Consider the following 21,426-nt stretch of genomic DNA (forward strand, 5'->3'; position numbering starts at 1 on the left):
GCCGCGTGGCGCCCGAAGCAGAAGCTGTTCGCAAGTGCCGGTCGGTCAGAACCAGAGATTGCTACTACCGAAGACTTCTAAAAAGCTAAGTACCCCGTTGGGGACTCTTTCTTGCCTCAGCCGATGTCAGAAAAAGTGAATAACTGTTTAACTTGTGGGAAACAAATACCTCATAAAGATTTCCACTCTTACTGCCTACCTTGTTTAGGCCCAGACCACGACGTAGCAGCTTGTCTAGCCTGTGCTTCCTTCAACCGACGGACACTTAGACGTCGGTCGGAGTTTGCAGAGGAGTTTTTCGCCCGCTTTTGCTTACAACATGCCGTCGGAGACTCCGACTTCACAATTAGCTAAAAAGCGTAAGGAAAAGGACCGACACTCGCGGTCCGCGGTTTCGGCCGAAACCGCGGTTAAGCCAACCCCGAGTGTCTCGGTTTCGGCTGAAACCGAGTCCACGGTTCTTCCTTCGGCCGAAAGCATGCCTCCTACAACCGAGGCCTCATCCAGCATGGCTGAATCTGCTACTGAAATTCCACCTGCTCTTACAGGTACTCAGGATTTATCAGATACTATCCCTTTAGATATATCTACTCCTGCACGTGGAGCTGCTAGGCCCCCCTGCATCCATGTCAATTAAGGCTTTTACCAGGGCTAAAGCAGCTAAATCAACAAAGACCATGCCTGCTAAAACCCCCTCTCACAGGCCTAGCTCTAGTACTCAAATGCTTAGTCTAGCAGAGGATCTCATTTCTTTGATCAGGGGATCCCAGCCTCACCCTGACAGGGCCTCTCACCCCCCTCCAGAGAAGAGGCCTAGAGCAGAGCCCCCTGAGCCAGTTTCTACAGATTACTCCTCTGATGATTCAGAAAATACAAACCCTCCAGAAGGCCCTTATTCTCCATGTGAGGACTCTGATGCAGAAGACTCCATTCCTTCTGCCTCTCCTCCTGAGGAATTTTCTTTTGGGGAAACCTTGCATGCTATGAGAGAACAATTTCAATGGCAGGGCCAGGATTTTTCAGACTCTAGGAAAAGGCTTAGGACCTTTTTACATTTGCCACAGCATAGGCCTTTAGCCATTCCTCCAGTACTTACAGTTGTGGATGATGCATTTAATGATGCTTGTACTGCTCCTGACTCTCTTCCTCCGGCCCCTGCTAAGCCCGACAGATACTACAGGGTTCCGGACACACATTATCACTTGTATAAGGCTCCTATTGCAGATCCTGAAACTATTTCACAGGGCCCCAAAGCCGTAGCAGCTACCTCTGCCAAAAAAACCCTCCCCTCTGAAAGAGAATCTAGGGCCTTAGAGAGATGGGGTAAAAAGGTTTATACTTCTGCTACTCTTTCGGCTAGGGCCTTAAACTGTCAATTCCACATGATTCAGTATCAGGAATTTATGTTAGATCAGCTAACTAAAAAACTGTCCTCGCCTGAACCTTTAGACCGAAAGTCCCTTCAGGAATTGGTACATAACATTCAGCAGGTCAGTAATCATTCCTTAAAATGCGGCTATGATGCACTGGAGGCTTCCTTTAGATCAGCTATGACTGGTACAGTGATCAGAAGGCATGCATGGTTAAAAGAACAATCCTTACCAGACCATGTAAAGTCAAAGCTCCTAGATGCTCCCATGGAAAAACACAGTTTGTTTGGCTCCCCCGCACAGCAAGTGTTGAAGAAGGTGGAAGAGAAAGCGAAATCTGTCCAGACAGTCAAGGATTTCTTACAGGTCCAGCCTCCGAGGTTTAGTAGGAACTGGCCTTCCAAGAATTGGTCCTTTCCAGACACCAACAGAGCACAGAGAGGCAGGAATAGGCGCCCAAGAGGCAGAGGTCAATCCAGAGGTGCCTACAGGGGACGTCAGTGGCAGCCTAACAACCAGAGAAGTACTGCCACAGATCCAGCCACTACCACTTCCACAGGACAATCACAGTGACTTAGCTCTGAAACCGCCTACCAGGGAACAACTAGAAGCACCCTTAGGCGGAAAGCTAGCCTTATTTTCAGTAAACTGGCATTACATTACAGGAGACAAATGGATTTTACAGACAATAGACAAAGGTTACAGGTTTCACTTCCATACTCTACCAAGGAAGAGAGGAATGCCAAACCTACCTCCAAATCAAAAGACAAACGCTCTAGAGCAAATAGACCACTTACTAAGGATGAGAGCTATAGAAAAGGTATCGTCTATGGAACAAGGACAAGGATTTTACTCCAGACTTTTCCTAGTGCCAAGAAAGGAAAACCAATGGAGACCTATTCTCGACCTGTCCGCTCTGAACACATATCTCATTGTTCCAAAATTCAAGATGCTGACCCTACAGCAGCTTCTTCCCATGCTGGGCAAGGAGTCTTGGCTGGTAACTCTAGATCTCAAGGAGGCATACCTGCACGTCCCCATATGACCAAATTGCAGAAGATACCTCAGATTTCTTGCAGGATCAGAGCATTATCAATTCTCAGCATTGCCTTTTGGCTTATCTACTGCGCCCAGAGTATTCACGAAATGCCTGGCATCAGTAATTGCTCATTGCAGGCTTCAGGGAATTCAAATTTACCCATACTTGGACGACTGCCTGTTACAAGCGGACAACAAAAACAAATTAACAGAAGATTTGAGAAAGGTCATTCACCTATTGCAAGCCCTGGGATACACAGTCAACATAAAAAAGTCAAGGCTGATACCATCCCAAAGGATAACTTTCTTGGGTGCAGAACTGGACACATCAAGCCAAATGGCATTCCTCACAGCAGAAAAGCAGTAGCTCCTACCACTCTATTTCATGGCATTAACAACGCAGAACCAGCTTACAGCAAGGAAAGTCCTGCAAGCCCTGGGTTACATGGCATCCTGCATAATATTGATTCCACATGCCAGACTACATATGAGGAAGTTGCAATGGTACCTAAGGAATTTATGGTCTCAGCACAAGCACAGCCTAGAAACCCAAATTCCAATAATTCCATGCCTGAAGCAAGAATTCCAATGGTGGGTTCAGGCCTGTCAGTTGAACAAAGGGCTGCCCTTCCACAGCCCTCACCCAAGCCAGACTATCACCATGGACGCCTCAGACCTCGGTTGGGGGGCACACATGGTGGACAAGTGCATACAAGGCTTATGGACTCAAGACCAGCTGAACCTACACATAAATCAAAAAGAGATGCTGGCAGTAAAGCTGGCAATTCAGACATTCAGACCGTTTCTTCAACAGGGTCATTTGCTGATAAGGACAGACAACACCACAGTTATGTGGTATATCAACAAACCGGGAGGCACACATTCATATCCTCTATGCCGGATGGCAATGGACCTCTGGAATGTGGCCCTGAACCTCAGCATTCAGCTCCAGGCAATATTTGTGCCAGGAAAAGAAAATATACTAGCAGACATCTTAAGCAGAACTACCACGGATGCCCACGAATGGATGCTGCATCCAGACATCTTCAAATCCATTACAAAGAAATGGGGACTACCAGAAATAGACCTATTTGCATCCCCACACAACCACCAATTGAAAAAATTCTGCACAAGGACATACCACCCACTAGCTTGGAAGGTGGACTCCCTATCTTTCAGTTGGGAAAACCTGACGGCATATGCATTCCCACCTCTTCCTTTGATGCACAAAGTGCTACTGAAGATCAAAGAAGATCACCCAAGGATCATCCTGATAGCTCCAGACTGGCCGAGGCAGCATTGGTACCCACTACTGAGGAGTATGTCTCGGGAACACGCATGGCCTCTACCCCTAGTTCCTTTACTGCTAACACAGAACAACTTCAAAATCCTGCATCCAAACTTGAAAACACTGCAACTAGCTGCTTGGAACATTGCATAAGACAAATAACCCAGATTTATCTCAAAGGGTTAAAGACTTTATCTTGGAGGCTCGCAGACCCTCAACAAGAAAAACTTATTCAGCAAAATGGAACAGATATCTCATTTGGAGTGCAGCAAAAGGAGAAAATGTATCACTGGCAAACATAGCTAACATCCTGGAATACTTAGCAGAGCTTTTCCACAATGGCCTGTCCTACTCCTCCATTAAGATTCATGCGTCAGCAATTTCAGCAGAATACAACATGGATCCTCCAGTCTTTTCTCATCCTCTACTCAGGCAGTTCCTGAGAGGAATTAAAATGTAAAGCCACCAAGGAAGCCACCATTGCCTACATGGGACTTGAACTTTGTGTTAGAAAAGTTGACACTTCCCCCTTTTGAACCAGCAGCAACAGCAGAATTACAGTACTTATCTTGGAAAACTGCTTTCCTGCTTGCAATCACTTCAGCAAGAAGGGTTTCTGAATTACAGGCATTAATGGCAGTACAGCCCTTCCTTATCTTCCATCAGGATAGTGTCCATGAGAACTAATCCTACTTTTATGCCAAAGGTGGTCTCCAGGGTATCATTAAACCAAGCAATCCACCTACCTACAGTCTTCCCCAACCCACAGAACAGGGGGGAAAGACTACTACATACCTTGGATGTGCATAGACAATTGCGCTACTACCTGGACAGAACCAAGAACAATAGGAAAACTGACCAGCTTCTGGTAGCATATGCAACAGGAATGGAAGGAAAAGCAATTTCAAAACAGACAATCTCAAAATGGATAGGAAATTGCATTAGATTTTGTTACTCTTATCATGGAAAGACAACTCCAGAAAACATCAGACCTCACTCCACAAGGGCTACAGCCACTACTACAGCTTTTTTACGAGGAGTGGCTACCAAAGACATTTTAGAGGCTGCTACTTGGAGCTCCGTGCATACATTTGCCAAGCATTACAATCTACCTTTATACTCCAGATCCCGAGCAGGTTTTGCCACTGCTGTTTTGCAAGGGATCTTAACTACACCATAATCTTCTTAGTACCTCCTCCCCCAGTTTGGCTATGGTATTCTACCCATTTATTAGGACTGCAGATGCATCCTTGAAGGACATAGTACAGTTTTGTACCTACCATAAATGTAGATGTCTGAGAGGTACGCATCTGCAGTCAGGATTACCCACCCTCCTTCCCCTCTGTGGTACTCCTAGGGTATTTGCCCATCTTGTAGCTAGCTGGGGGAATCTATTATGGTGTATTTGTTTGTATATATGTATATACATGTTTATTTCTGCTTGTTCTCTATTGTTTGGAAACATTTGCATTTATCCAAATTTAGCCTTCCTAGAGGGCACCTGGCATCTGGGGCAAGAAACACTGAGGAAAATGGCGTCGGCTGATGCCTTTATACCCGGTTAACAGCAGCTATGACGTCGGGTGAAGTGCGACATCAGCAGAGGCCAGACCCAGACTTTGGAATCCGGCCGACCGAAGGGCTGCCTGAGGCAGGACAACCCATTTGTTAGGACTGCAGATGCATACCTCTCGGACATCTACATTTATGGCAGGTACAAAACTGTACTTTCTTCGTGTTTCACTGTTGCAGTCATCACCTGTGGGTTATCCCTGCTGTGGTAGCCCTCGGCCGGCCTGAATACCGGAGTCGGTGTTTTTCTGCGTCGGCTGCTGTCGCTTGCTGTCTGGCGTCATGTCATCAGTGCTATAAAGGAAGGCAGCTGATGCCATAACTTCAGTCTTTCTTGCCATGGAACCCGTAGCAGAAGCAGTTCGCAAGTGTGCTGGTTGGTCGCTACCAGAGTTTGAATTGCAGCTAAAAATTTCTAAAGCTAAGTACCCTGTTGGGAATCCCATACTGCGTCACTTGTTTAGACCCAGACCATGATGTCCCCTGTTGCCGGTTCTGTCCTCTTTTAACGTAAGAGCCATTCATCGTAGAGCTCTTATTGTCACCAGGTATTTTAGTCTTCCGTCTTTGCATTCTGAAATGGCATCAGTGAGCCAACAATCCGTAGACATTCCGAAAAAAACGTAAGGATAAATATAGAGGCAGACCACACAAGCCTAAGCCTTCCAACAACTCTACCACTAAGCAGGTCGTCAGTTCTCTGGAATTCAGTGAAGCACCTTCGCAGCCCCTGATGCCTGATTAGATATCGCATGCCTGTACTGAGACCCTTTCCGTAGTCTGGTATGCCGCAGAAATCCGGGCCTTTGGTTGCCTCTGCTTTGCTGGGGTCTGGAGGTACGACACAGGCGCCGACTTCCACTGAGGTTTTTCGCACTACCGAATCTAGACAAAAACTGACGTCTTCTCCAACTACCGTTTCTCTCAGACCGAGGGATAGTCTTGGGCCTAGAAACAAAGCCACTCCTAGGAAAACTACCTCTAACCACCGTTTTACTCTTGCTCCACCACCCCAAGCTCAAATGCTTAAAATGGTGGATTATCTTGTCACCCTTATCAGGGGTAGTCAGGCCACAACTTCTAAAAGGAAAAGAGACCGTTCTCCTGAAATACTGACAGAACAGGATTCTGAAGAGTCTGATCATTTCAGACTTTGAAGAGTAACAACAACCTCTGACTGCTTATGAGGACTCAGATGCAGAGGACTCCATTCCTTCTGCCTCCCCACCAGAAGATCTTTCCTTTGGGGAAACCCTTCACACCCTCAGGGAACATTTCCACTGGGAATCCCAGGACTTCCCTCAGTCTAAGAAAAGACCAAGTTTCTAGACCTGCCCCAGCACAGACCCTTGGCCTTGGCCATCCCTCCAATCTTAGAGGTGGTTGATGTCTTCCATGAATCCAGCTCAACTCCTAACGCCCTCCCACCTGCTCCCAGAAAACCTGACTGATATTACAGAGTAACGGATTCTCACAAATGCCTGTACAGAAATCCTGCTGCAGACCTGGAGGTTATTACACAGGGACCAAAAGGAGACCAGGCTAGTTCTGCAAAGAATCCTATTCCTTCTGACAAGGACTCCAGAGGTCTGGACAGATGGGGTAAAAAGTATACATCTTTGCAACCTTAGCTGTTAGAGCACTCAGCTGTCAGTTCCACATTTTAAAATATCAACAGCACACTTGGGAACTATTAAAACACAAGATTTCAACCTTTCGTGACTGTGCCAATTCGAATGTGTTAGCAGATTTACTGCACTCTGCTTGTCAGGTGGCTAAACACTCATTACACTGTGGTGTAATGCCCTAGAAGCCTCAAGCAGGGCAGCAGTATCAGGATCTGTCATTAGGAAACCTGCATGGTTGAAGGAACAATCTCTTCCTGATCATGTCGTATCTAAATTACTTGATGCACCCTTGGATAAGGACCACTTGTTTGGAGTAAAAGCATAAGAGGTGCTTAAAAAGATGGAAGACTAAGAAAAATCTATGCAAACAGTAAAAGATTTCCTTCAGGTATAACCTCCTAGTTTTAGCAGGAATTTTCCCTCAAAACAGTGGTCCTTTCCTGCACCTAGCAGACAGGGGCAAGGTAAGCCCCGTAGGGACAGACCATCCAAACTCCTATCCCAGGAACAGCAGAGAAGCAAACAGTGGACCACTTCCACTCCAAAGACGGAGTTCTAAGCCATCCATCTATGACAGAAACTCTCAATGACTCCCTCTCCCCCCTCTGCCCTCTTTTCACTCGCCAAAAACTAGGAGGAAGGCTCTCCCTCTGCAAAGAAAAAATTGGCTTCCTGTAACAAAGGACCAGAGGGTTTTAAAGATCATTTTTCAGGGATACACATTCTCCTTTAACGAACTCCCAATTCCAAGAGGGTACCCAGACTTGTCTCCAAATCAGTGGGCAGAAGCAATGAAACAAGTCCAAACTCTCATACCCCAAGGGGCAGTAGAACCTGCCTCCTCAGATCAAACAGGCAAGGGTTTTTATTCCAGGCTATTCCTTGTTCCCAGAAAAGAGGGCACTTGGCACCCCATCCTGGATCTATCCATTCTGAACACCTTCCTGGTGGTCCCCAAATTCAAAATGCTAACTTTGCAGCAGCTGCTGCCTATGATGACAAAGGAATGCCTAGTTGGTTACCCTAGATCTAAAAGATGCCTACCTCCACATCCCCATAATGGGAATCCTGCAGGAAATTCCTTAGCTTCAGAGCAGGCTTGCAACACTTTTTCAGTTCTCTGGGCTACCCTTTGGCTTATCTACTGCTCCCAGGGTTTTCACCAAATGCTTGGCCCCGGCCATAGCCTTTTTTCCTTGTTTTTTCTAGGCAATGCTGATCCTGCATCTCAGCCCAAAAAATAATTTCTGTAGTTGCACTCATTTACTCACCCAGTATTCCTGATGAGTACTCTGTAGGGAATTTTTAAAGTTTACTGTTCCCAGTTACCTCTTCCCCATCATATCTCTGACATTTGCCACTTGCCTGAGGAAAAATTCCTTGGAGTCTGCTTGAGATTTCTGCTGGCCATCCTTTTCAGAAGCTAGCAGCATCTTTTCCACTGTTTCGTCACAGTCCTGTTTATAAAGACATTAAAAAACATTGTTGCTGTTCATAGTGGTACAGCATTGTGCATTCTTTCTTCTGTTCTTTATTCCCTGTTGTCCATGCAGCTACTTTGGAGGTATTGCGGTGAGAACTTTGAATCCATGTGTAAGTGTAACACACAGTTTGTGGTGAAAATGCTTCTTGTATATTTTAGTAAGATCCATTGTAATATCACATATTTGACAGGTTTTGTGTCGTCTTTTGCTAGTTAAGCATTGCTTTTTATCTCTGAATGACTAGCTTTTAACACTAGTGAACAAAAGAAGAAAATTGCAATAACCCATATTTTTATTTTATTTTTATTGTTTCCGGTACTTTCTATACCAGCAGCAACAGTGTAGCCTTTGAGGATAGAAATTGAAGTCTCCTGGTATATTCCCACAAACAATAGCTTCCGTGGATACCTGAAATGCCTTAATAGTTAATGTGGTTTTGATCCTGTGCACATGTTTGGAATATGTTGATTATTATTTGTTTCAGTATAGTTCTAATATTTCTGAAATATTTTTCCTAGGATCGGGAAATGAATTACCGACGCAGTCCCAGAGACAGCTTCCTTACTGCAGAGGACTGTAAAGACATAGAAGCTCTAGAATTGTTCACTGAACTTCCAGATAACGATCCTGCGTATGTTCCAAACTGGGAACAGTGGGACACTTACTGGGAAGATTTAACCAAATACACCAAACTCGCCAACTGTGATATCTGGGGGACAAAGGAAGTTGATTTCTTAGGCCTAGATGATTTTTCCAGCCCTTACCAGGACGAAGAGGTTATCTGTAAAACCCCAACTCTGGCACAGTTGAACAGTGAGGATTCCTTGTCTGTCACTGATTCACTTTATCATCCCGACCTGCTTTTTGGTATAAAACCTTGCTTTGCTGTAAAGAAGAATGTGGGAAGAGCAACTACTCCTGTGTGCTCATCTAAAAGTGTCTGTTCTGAGTCTCCTGTTACGGACTCTGTTCAGCAGGTGGCTGTACCTGCTTCAAGCATTGACAATGTTAACAAGACTAACATGCACAGCACAGAAAAGCTACATTTCCCAGGGGAGCATAAAGACTATGTGAAAAAAGCAAGGGTGATGATTAATCCAATACAGCATAGTAAACATGCTGTCAATCACACACACACAGATGCAACAAAGAATTCCAGCTACTGTGAAGCTGCAACATTGTCAAAGAAGCAAGAAAAGAAGTGCCCTGAAAGCTTTCAGAGTCCTAGCAAGATTAATATGCCTTTCAAAGAAACTCAGGACCTATATGTCCAATCACATGGAGGTCCAGAACTTGGCAAGGAAGCAGCCTGCCTTACTGTAAATGCTTCAGCCATTGAACAGTCTCAGAAAAAGGAAGAGCACAATTATTCACTCTTTGTTTCTGATTCAGTTGATGATCAGCTTGATGATTTTGATCCTGATGAGGAGGATGGAGATGAAGTAGAAGACTTTGATGATGAAGAAGACCATGATGAAGGCTTTGGGAGTGAACATGAGATGTCTGATAATGAGGAAGAAGAGGATTATGAGTATGACAAGGATGATGACATGAGTGATACTTTCTCTGAACAAGGTATGTGCTCAGAAATCTTGAGGATGCAAAATGTTTTTTTTTTTTTTTCATAGGGTACATTGCAAGTAGTGGAAACTAAACTAAAATTGTTCAGATGCAAACGGAAGTTGGATAGGATCAGCAACTCCTTTTGATCATTTCTTGAAGTGCATTTTTATGTGTATCATAAAATTATTACATTTGCATATGGAAGAAATTCTGCAATGGACAACGCTGAATAAAATAACCAAACTGATAACCTCCAACAAACAGTGAGCAAGGATCCAATAAAGGCTGTCCCTCTTGAGTTACTAATCCACGCACAGTGCCACAAAGGTATAAAAAAACTCCACTTTATTAACAGACTATCAGATTTAGTACTTTTATCTCCCAGATTTTGAAGTCTCCCGTAGGGAGATGAAAATGCTAAATCTTGATTGTCTGTTAATAAAGTGGAGTTTTTATACCTTCGTGGCACTGTGTGTGGATTACTAACTCGAGGGACAGCCTTTATTGGATCCATGCTTGCTGAGTTTGTTGGAGGTTATATTGAAGCAATTCACATCTTAAACTGCTGTACTGCTTGTAGCTGTAGTATCTAAACTGTAGAAAATATGCCAGAACCTTTCAGTTCTGATATAAATTTTAAATTTTTATGTGGGGTCAGGGTGTCTATGTGACCGAACATTTTGCAGAAATTTTGTGCTATCATCTTAAAGGCACCTTTGTGAAATCTAATACATAATGATTGTTGCTGCTAGACCTCAAGTTCTGCTCGACTGGTTAGTGGTTACTAACAAATATCCCTGGGTCTCGCGTATTATCCACCCTTACCACTGATATTTTTTATCTTGGTGACCCCCCCCCCCCCCACCCACCATCACCACCTTGTGAAGAAATGGGTTTTGAGAACCAGTACTGTTTGACTTTTGGAGCTACATGAATTTGTTCCAAGGTTAGTCTGTGTTCTAGGCATTTGGTAGCAGGGAATATAGTTACTGCTATGCTGGAAAAACAAATTTGTCATCCTCAGTACTGAATGAGGAGCTTTGAGGCGTGTTTTTATGCTGAAGTCTGTGTTTTCATCATAGCTTTCAAGAGCACTCCTTGTGGTAAATTCACTTCCTCTGACTAGTTTGCACTTGATGGCTTAACATGCCTCTCCCTACAACATCAGAAGCCCATGAGTTTGAGGATTACAGTTTGTAAATATTTTATTAATTTAAAGATTATTATCTTTGTTGGTCATTACCCGCGGTGGTGGTGCTGAGGTAGCGTTGTCACCTCACAGTAAGACGCTGTCCGGTTCGATTCTCAGAGCGTCTTCTGCGTGGTGACATGCGTGAATGGGCGTACCTTCGTTGAAGGTTGTGCGTCAGGCCTAGCAAGCCGGTACGTAAAAATCAACTGCCAATCATTAGCGGACCAGAGTTCCGCTGTGGCGACCCCTAACCTGGAAAAGCAGAAAGACACAAACATCTTTGTTGGTCATTCTCACATTTGTTGGACTCCAATTATATTTGCTGAGGTTTTGGAATCCGTGGTACATCTGTTGGCTTCTCAGACTCTTGCTACTGTAACCCATGGGAGGCAGGTATGGCATCTGATTCTTGCACATCCAAAATGACTGTGCTCACCAATGTTAGTAAGATCAGAGAACCCCAGCTAATCATTTCAGAGGGAACAGAAGGTATTCCCCAATATTAGTAAGAGAAGAAATACCTGGGTCATTTAATCAAGGTATGTCAGGGATAGTCTCTGCCTTGTCTCGTTAAAGTGGGCATCACTCCAAAAAAACAAAATACAGAAAACAAAAAGTGCATCCTCTTGTCAGACGTTCCATGGTGGATTTTTCCCAAAGACTTGTTTAAGGCCATTATGGCACTTAAACCTCCCATGTTTTGTCGCTTCTGCCAGTACTGCTGCTGCCCCTCACAAGAAAAAGCAGGATTCATCTTCAGAGGGTGATGAGCCAGTATCTGTTCCAGGTGAACATTCTCTGGCATATTCTTCCCAGATTCAGTCTCCGGGCCAGGTAGCTTCTGATGATGACTCCCTATCCACTGATCCTTCTGTAGAGGAAGCTTTTTTTAGAGAAACCATTTCTAACATTATGAAGCATTTCTAGTGGAAACTCGGACCAATTTCTGATATGAAAAGGTATTATGACTTGCTTGGAAGTAGGCACTCCTGCACCTGTTCCAGTCCCTCCTGTCCTGGAGGTCTTTCTGGATGACTTTGCATCTACTTATACTTTTCCTGACTGTCAGCAACCCACTTCTAAAAGGCTTGAAGGATTTTACTAAGATGATCAGTTTCTGTACAGGAAACATTTAGCAGATCCTTCTGCTTTTTCCATTTCTGCACATAAAGTCTTACAGACTCCTACCTGCTTGCTAATGCCCTTCCCCCCAAAAAAAGGTAGCATGGCAATAGACATACTTGGTGGGGGGAGGGTATGTACTTCCACTTTGGCTTTCAAAGCTCTGAACTATTAGACTCCAATGACCAAATACTGTCTATTTAGAGTAATATAAATAATACTGTCTATTTAGAGTAATATAAATAACTTTGGATTCTACGGAAAGACCAGGCATTAAGCAAATAGGTCACATCTGTGGTGGCTCAAGCTTCACATATGGCTAGACAATGCAACAAATTCAGTTATGAAACAGTAGAGACTACCTCCAGGCATGCTGCTACTAGTTCTGCCATCAGAAGGTATGCATGGCTTCACTTTCAGTCCTTACTTGAGGGCATCAAAGCCAAGCTAATAGATTGCAACCGACTTTTTTAAAATTTTACAAGAACAAGGGGAAAATTATGAAGGATTGCAAACCAATGTTCCTTGCTTCTTTCCCCAGATACCAGAGATTACCCTGCAAAACCCACTACCTTCTCTCGCAGGGAGTTTAGACCCTCGCAAAGGGCCAAGAAAATGCCTAGAAAGAGCTTTCAAGATACACCTTACTGGTATTTCAAATCTGGGAGTTCTCCCTACCTAGGCAAATCAACCTGCCCTACCCCCCTCCCACCCCAATCCAGCCATCCACCTGTCAAACATTGTCCTCCTGTTTAGCAAATTGGTAGCTTTTAAATCACAGATAAATGGATCATCACCATTATTCAACAGGGTTACAAAATGGCTTGGAAGGAAATCCCACTGTTTGGGGGTATTACGCCACCCCCATCCGGTGAAGCTCCTACCGCCCATTATTCAAGCACTACTCAAGCAAGGCTCAATAGAAACTTTGCTAAACCAGCATGTGAGAAGAGGGTTTTATTCCAGACTATTTCTTGTATTCAAAAAAAGGGAGAATGGAGACATCCTTTTCAACACTTTCCTCACGGTCCCTTCATTCAGCATATTGTCACTCCATACTTCTTAGCCCTTCATCCTTCTAGGATGGGAGGGTGGCCTAATGGTTAAGGTGTTTGCCTTACAAACACAAGGTGCAGGGTTTGAGTCTCGCAAGGGATAATTGGCTAGGCTTAAAATGGCTCGCAAGGGCAGTTAGCTTAGTATGAACCCATGCCTCACAATCCTCTTACAGGATTTTGTAGTCTCCTTGGATCTGAAGGATGCCTACTTTCAAATCCCAATCTATCCTCCTTATAAGAAATTTATTAAGTTTTCAGGTTGTTCATTGCGGTACCCCTCTATGAAAACCCTGGGGACTGTAGATAGTCCATAGTGTCTGGCACCAGTAATAGCTTTTTTGCAGGACTCTAGGAAATTCAGATATTTCGGTATCTAAACTACCTGATTTATCCAAGCGCCCTGTCATCAGATCCTTCTACTTAATTTCAGTTTCACTGTCTCCCTCTTCCACAGTCTGGGGTTCACGATCAACTTTAAGAAAGCCATACTGAACTTCACACAAGACCTGAATTTCTTGGGCTGCAAGTAACCACAGTCACAGCAGGTTTGCTGCAAAGCTGTACCATTGACTTAAAAATGCAGCAAACATGATGGCTTCCACTGATCGAACCTTCACAACTTCCAGTTGGTGGCATTTGTTGGTTCATCAACTTTGTTTGGTGGATATGAATAAATAAATGCTAGTACGTGATAGCAACAATGTACATTTTTTTTTTAATTAATAAAACACCTGAATGTTAAATACTTTCATCCTTTCATGATCTTAAGAGCATAACTTCATCAGAAATAGCAGATATGCACAGCACCGTCTTCTTAAATAACATTTTCTTAAAGTAATACAGTCACTAAGTAAAAATTACTACTGGTACAAAATTAAAAAAATATGAAATAAATAATAAATGTGTAATAGTGCCATATTTTTTTAATTCAAATAATTGTATTAAGTATTTAGTTATCTAGTTTCTTTTGGTACGTGTAATCAAATGTCAGTATTCACACGTGTGTGTGTTTGTGTGTGTAATATATATATATATATATATATATATATATATATATATATATATATATATATATATAGATGTGTGTGTGTGTGTGTGTGTGTGTATATATATATATATATATATATATATATATATATATCTTGATATATATATATATATATATATATATATATACACACACACACAGAGAGAGATGCACACGTATATATCTGTATATGTAGATATAGAAGTATATTGCGTGTGTGTGTGTGTGTGTGTGTTTTATTTATATATATATATATATATATATATATATATATATTTATATGTGTGCATGTTATATATATATATATATATATATATACACACATAACATACAGAGAGAGAGATGCGCCCTATATATATATATATAATCTGTAGAAATATACTCTGTGTGTGTAATATATGTCCATCTATATGTCTATATATAGATGTATATCTATATCCATCTATGTATAGATGCATGTATCATATATATATATATATATATATATATATATATATATATGTGTGTGTGTATATATATATATATATATATATATTATATATATATATATATATATATATATATATATATATATATATATATATATATATATATAATGTGTGTGTATGTGCATACATATATTGGTATACTATCAAAATTTATATCAGCACTTAAGCAAAGCTGGGAAGGTTGAAAGGCTGTTTTCAAGTTTTCGTAATGCTAATCCGAAAAATGTCTGAATCCACATTAGTGAATGGTAGTGTTTCCTGCGGTCCAGTGGAGCAAGGTTAGAATCCCTCCGCTTCTATTACCTAAATGTGCGATTCAGAGAAGGTCTCCTAACCAGACACAGCTCCTGGGCTGAGTCTGAAAATGGTTCATGGAGGTCAGCGCTCTACCCTGGAAAACAAATAAATAAATATGCAAGGTGGCTGTCACATGGGAAACAAAACAAAAAAATCTAGGCAACAACACCGACAACAAATATTAAAGAGCCCTTGTTTTACAATTGAACTCTTATCTAAAGATGAATGTGGTGAAACCGAATTGGAATATTTTAGGGTAGATGATTACTTATTTAATAAAGGTTCCACATTATATATGCAAGACAGCACACAATATTAAAGGGCTACTTGAAAAGAAAAATTATCAAGCCCTTGTCACCCAGAAGAAATTTAAATAAAGCTACTAGTAAATGTGGTAGCTGTCAATACTGCCCCTTGTATTTTTGTAAAGGAAACTATAAATGGCTTTCTGTTCAATGTTGCTATATTCTTTACATATGGGAAGTCCTTTGCCCAAGCGACCCAGCGTCCGGCCAGCATACAACAGCTTTTGGCTACTGCAGATACATAGGATATTGCACATATGTGCTGGCTGCACGTACAATCCTCAGAACATTTCTGCCACCATTTGGAACACCTGGCTCATAAGTTGGTCTGCCTGATTCTGTTGGTTGCTGCCAAATTTCAGATAAGTGCCCCTTTGGGAATTTATTTCTTTGCTACTGCCTTCTTTGCTTAGTTCATGTCATCCAGGAAAGGCAAGTGTAGGTGTGGAGGGTGAATTCCACATAAGGACAGCCACGATCTTTGTTCTTTCTGTCTAGGCCCCAGTCACGACCATCGTTCTTGTTCTGTTTGTCAGTCCTTTGTCCCAACTTTCAGCTTTTAATCTTTACTTAGAGAATCAGTGACGTAAAAGACTAGCTAAAAAAAAGATTTTGGAGGGTTGAGTGAGTCCTTCGGCTGAGCTGATTTTGAAGAGGAAAGTCTGCAAACCTGGGCCTGAATCCTCTTTGGCTTCTGTATCCACTGACATATCTCTTGAGCTTAGTGAAGATCCAGAGTTGAGTTTGGAGTTTAGGTTTTGTTCATTGGCAATTTTGGCATCGGAAGCAGTTAAAGAATTCGACCTTGGCACATCCTCAGAGGCAGTCCAGACTTCCATTTTGGATGGTCAAGAAGAACCATGGCTTATTGTGCTTGAAGGTCCTAGGGATGTATCTTACCCTAGCAAAGTAACAGATTCTGGAGTCGCACACAGAAGCCAGGCCTCTTGTTTGCTTCCTCCTGTACTAAGCATGCAGAAATGCATGTTAAGATAAAACTGAAAACCAAACATTCTCAGGCCCTTCCTTCTCCACAGTCTAACTGGGATACATTTTCTCAGGGGCTGATTAAGTCATTGATGGTTCTGAAGCCTTCCACTACAGTTTCTGTTCCTTCTTTCACATCCTGCTCCATTAAAAGGGTTAGGAAACAAGATTACCTGATGATGACTCTTCTGAGGATTCCTTGGCATACTGTGCACAAATTACTTCCCCTTTAGACTATGCTTCTCCAGAGGAGGAGGAGTCCAATGGATGCAAATTCCACTGTAGAAGAGATTTCTTTTGGGGAGACCATTAACAAAAAGAGAATTTTTTAAATGGGACTGCTCACATGTCTCAGAAATGGAAACTCCTTCTGCTGTGCCTCCTGTTTTGCCAGCATTTGTGGATGCTTTTTCACCTACTTCAAAGATCCCTGATTCACAGGCTCCTGCTACTAAAAGGCCAGACAGGTTCTACAAAGTGCCTGACTGCAAATCCGTGTACGTATGTCTTTCAGCTGATCTAGCTATAGTATACATTGCTTCAGATAGGTCCTCTAGGTTATCACCTTCTTCAAAGCTTCTTTCTTCAGATAGAGAGAGTAAAATTATGTAAAGACTTGGTAAGAAAGTTTATACTACTTCCACCTTGGCTATCGAACACACATGTCCGGGTATTCATTAGCCTTGCTTTCATAGGCCTCTCGAGCTCTTTCACAGCTTCCAGACTCTGACCTAAAAAAATCAGGATATGTCTCTATTAGCAGCAGCCTCAAAAGTGGCTAGACGCACAATTAAATGCTTCTGGCTCTGTCTTTAGAAGGTGCTCTTGGTTGAGGCTTCAACTTTTGCCAGATGACATCAAAGCAAAATTGATGGATGCACCTCTAGACAACTCTGCTCATTTTGGTTCTGCAGCTCTTTCTTGAAGGAAAAGGGGCTTCAAGATTTGTAGCACCTTTTTGTGTCCCCTGTTCCAAAATTCCAAAGAAAGTTTCCCACCAAAAGTCCACAGAAATTTTCCCACCAAGACTTCCTTTGTTAGGAGACAGACATATACCTGTCGTCTTCCATATCTAAAAAGACTACAAGAAAACCTCCACAGTCTGACTACTGGTTCTGGCCCTTCTTCCCAGCAGCCCTTTCCAGCCAGGCCAAGTACTCTGCGACTACCAGCCTCTTCCAAGTCACTCCTGTATCTCTGTCTGTCCATTTCCTTTCCAGCTTGGGCAAGTATCTCAGGATTCTTGGGTTCTTTGTATTGTCCAACAAGGATATTTCATGACCTGGAAAAAATCTTCCTCCTTTCATGGGTGTTCCACAGCCCCCTACAAATCAGTTGACTTTGTTTCCAGAGGTCCTAAGGGACTTGCTTTTTCCAGAGGTCCTAAGGGACTTGCTTTCTCAAGGCACAGTTCTTCATGTGCCAATGGACCAAAAAGGCAGGGGGTTTACTCGAGAATGTTTCTTGTCTCAAGAAAGGATGGTCCTTGGAGACAAATTCTGAACATATCCCACTTAAACACTTGCCTAAAAGCACCAGCTTTCCACATGCTGTCTTGACTGACTGTTTCCTTTGATTCCGCCTCAGTCTTGCATGGGGTCTCTAGACATCAACAATGCCTACCTTCACATACCTATCCAGCCTCTTTAAAGGAATCTTTTAAGTTTCTATGTGGCTTCTTTGCACTTCAAGTTCTCTGCCTTTAGGGGTTGGGAGGGTGGCCTAATGGTTAAAGTGTTTGCCTTACAAACGCAAGGTACAGGGTTTGAATCTCACAGGGGATAATTGGCTAGGCTTTATATGGCTCGCAAGGGCAGTTAGCCTAGTACTAATCTATGAACCTATTGTCTCTTGGACTTTCAGCTGCCCCAAGGTTTTTCACAAAGTGCTTGGCCCATGTGATTCCCTTTCCTCAGGGTCAAGGGAATTCAGGTATATCATTACATGGATGAGTTCCTTTTTCTGGCTCTTAGGTCAGAACAGTTGATTCAAAATCTCCAGTTTGTCATTTCTGTCCTGCAGTGTCTGAGGCTCACCATAAATTTCAAAAAACCCTTTTCTTTTACTGTCACAAGATCACATCTTTATAGGGTGCAGGTTCAGAACAGACCTCATGATGGCTTTTCTTCCACCAGAAAAAAAATCTGTCCCTCACTTCCTTCAAAAGGCTTCTTCCTGTTCCCTCCATTACAGCCAGGGGGTATCTGAGACTTCCAGGATTTATGGCATCCACAATACCTATGCTGCCCCTTGCAAAACTCCCCATGGGGAAATTGCAGTGGTACCTAAAATCAGTTTGGGTGTGGCATGCTCACCCTCTGGAGTTTGTGATCCCTCTTCTCCCATGCCTAAAATCTGAGTTCCTTTGGTGAATTAACAATTTTCTCTGAATCTGGGACTTCTCTTCATTTACCTCAGCCAACTCGAGTTGTTCACAGATGCATCAGACATTGGGTGGGGGCAACTTTTGCATCAAAGAAGATGCAGGGTCTCTGATCTCTTTCAGAAAGAAAATGGCATGTCAACATCAAGATAATGAGGGCTCTTATTGTAGCTGTACAGGCTTTTCATCTAGTCTTTCATCCAGGCTCTGTGTTTCAAGACAACTCCGCAGTCCTTTGTACTCCCCCCAGCTTGTTGACATACCAAAGTGTTAACTTCTTTGCAGGTTGGCTATCATGGCATGGGATTTGACAGTTCAGTACAATGCAACTCTTCAGGTGGTTTACATCCCATTCACCCAAAACATTGTGCATGACTCAATCCCACAAATGGATTCTTCATAGGGATGTGTTTCTGGACTTGGTCCATTGGTGGGGTAGTTCTCTACTGGATCTGTCTGTCTCCCCTCTGAACAGACAACTTCCTCTGTTTTATGCCAGAGTCCCACATCATCTGGCTTGGAAGGTGGACACTTTCATTCATGGAAGGAAGTATTTCTCAATGCATTCCCTCCCTTTTTCTCTCATTCAAAAAGTCCTGAAAATTCAGCAGGACAAAACAAAAATATTGTGGTGACTCCCTTTTGGCCAAGACAGCATTAGTTCTTACTTCTGGATTTAGCCAAGGGCAATTATCACAGGTTACCTCACAGTGTGTCCCTTCTCATACAGGACAAGGGATCTCTACTTCATCCACATCTGACTACCTACCTTATAACTGACTTTGTGGGCGATTTTAAAACATTTGATATTATTCAGACAGCTTTTTTCAGAGGACATGCTTATGGTTCTGCAGGAGGCCAGGAAACTCAATACTAGAAAATCTTACTTATCCAAACGGAAGAGATTTTCAATTTAATGTCTTTCTTCAAATCTGGATCCATTTTCAGTAGATGTTCCAGTAGTTCTTTCTTACTTGTACAATTTACTTAAGAGTTGTTTGGCTTATTCTTCAGTGAAAGTTCACTTGCCAGCCATTTCTGCCTGTCTGCCATTATCTCCACCTTTGGCATCCAGATTGGAAGTAAAACTTTTTCCTAAAGGTGTTCTTCATATTAAGCCTCCCAGGAAGTTAGTTCCACCTCCTTGGGATTTGAATTGGGTCTTGGAGAAGCTTACTGTAGCCCCTTTTGAACCTGCAGTCTCTGCTTTCTTAAAGTTTTGTACCTGGAAAACATTTCTTTTGCAAGCTTTCACCTCTGCTATCAGAATTTCTGAGATTCTAGCTTATGATGGCTTCTCCACCTTTTCTTGTTTTTCACAAAGATATGGTGTCTTTGCATACTAATCTCTCCTTTATGCCCAGGGTGGTGAATGAGTCGTCTCTCAATCTATTTAATTGCCCACTGTCTTCCCTTCTCCTCAGTCCTCCAGTGAAAGGATCTTGCACAACTTGGATGTGCATAGACAACTCAGATTTTATTTGGATAAGACTAAGGCTATCAGGAAGTCTAATCAGCCATTTGTTTCTTTTCATCACAGGGCTCTGTGTTTGCCTGTCTCTAAACAGACAATTTCTCTTTGATTTCTAAGGTAATTTTGTTTTGTTATGCCATTCATGGCAAGAACCTTCCTGCTCCTGTTAAGGCTCACTTCACTAGGTCTGTGGCTTCCTCAGGTGCATTCTTTAAAGGCTTGGGTACTAATACAATTTTAGAGGCTGCTACTTGGCCTTCTATTCATACTTTCACCAAAGATTACAAGTTGGATAGCATTTCTAGATCTAGGGCAGGGTTTGCTAGAGCCCATTCTCCATGGCTGTGTAGAAAGCTCCTCTGTGCCTTCCTCCTTCCAGTGTTCTTACTAAGCATTGGTATTCTCCCATTTGTAAAAAATACTGCAATATTGACTAGGACATAGAAGAGTTCTGTAAAATCTTGCCATAACTATAGATGTCCTTCTCTTCTATGTTGCAGTATTCTATCCCCCACCCCCTGTACCTTGCCTTTTTTTTTTTTTATGACAGATTATTTGTCCTTTGCTCTGGTGTTCCTACTGGGGCATTTCAGTTCTGAGGATTGTTTATAGCTGGCATTGCCAAGCACATACATGCGACATCCCCTGTATTTGCAGTTGCTAAAAGCTTTTGTATGCTGGCCAGATGTCAGGACGCTTGGGCAGAGGACCTCATATGTTAAGAATACTGCAACATAGAAGAGAAGGGCATCCATGGCTATGGAGGGATTTTATGCAACTATTCTTTCTTGATAATTTTTTTTAAATCTACAATTTGGTTAAGATTTAGAAATGTCAAGACCTACTGGGGTGGTCTGCATTGCAGTATGTGCTGTATGTTCTGGAAAGACAGAGAGCCATGAAGGTTAGAATATATGAGCACAGGAGGAAAATCAAATGCACTATAGAAACATTCCTTGAAATGCAGCTTTTGTTCAAAAACAAAAAATTCAAACTGAACATGTAATCCAGGATGTGTGTGTGTGTTGGGGGGGGGGGGCAGGCTTGAATATAGGAAGTTATTGTGGCAACTAACACCAATTGCCACTATCCCTCCCCTTGGAGTAAATGATATTTCTTGCAACTCTGTACTTCAAGTTAGAGCTGCCAA

General features: G+C 42.5%; 1 protein-coding gene across 1 annotated transcript in view; it reads left to right on the top strand.

The window, feature by feature from the left end:
* The window catches only part of CREBRF (CREB3 regulatory factor), a 504,903-nt gene that overhangs the window by 235,947 nt on the left and 247,530 nt on the right, over nt 1–21,426 (top strand). Inside the window, exon 4 of the mRNA XM_044069872.1 lies at nt 8,899–9,955. Within this exon, the coding sequence (XP_043925807.1) occupies nt 8,899–9,955 (1,057 nt within the window). The remainder of the gene's footprint in view (nt 1–8,898; nt 9,956–21,426) is intronic.

This window comes from Protopterus annectens, chromosome 4.part0 (genome assembly GCF_019279795.1).
Source record: "Protopterus annectens isolate FY-2018-M chromosome 4.part0, PAN1.0, whole genome shotgun sequence".
Classification (NCBI taxonomy): domain Eukaryota; kingdom Metazoa; phylum Chordata; order Ceratodontiformes; family Protopteridae; genus Protopterus; species Protopterus annectens.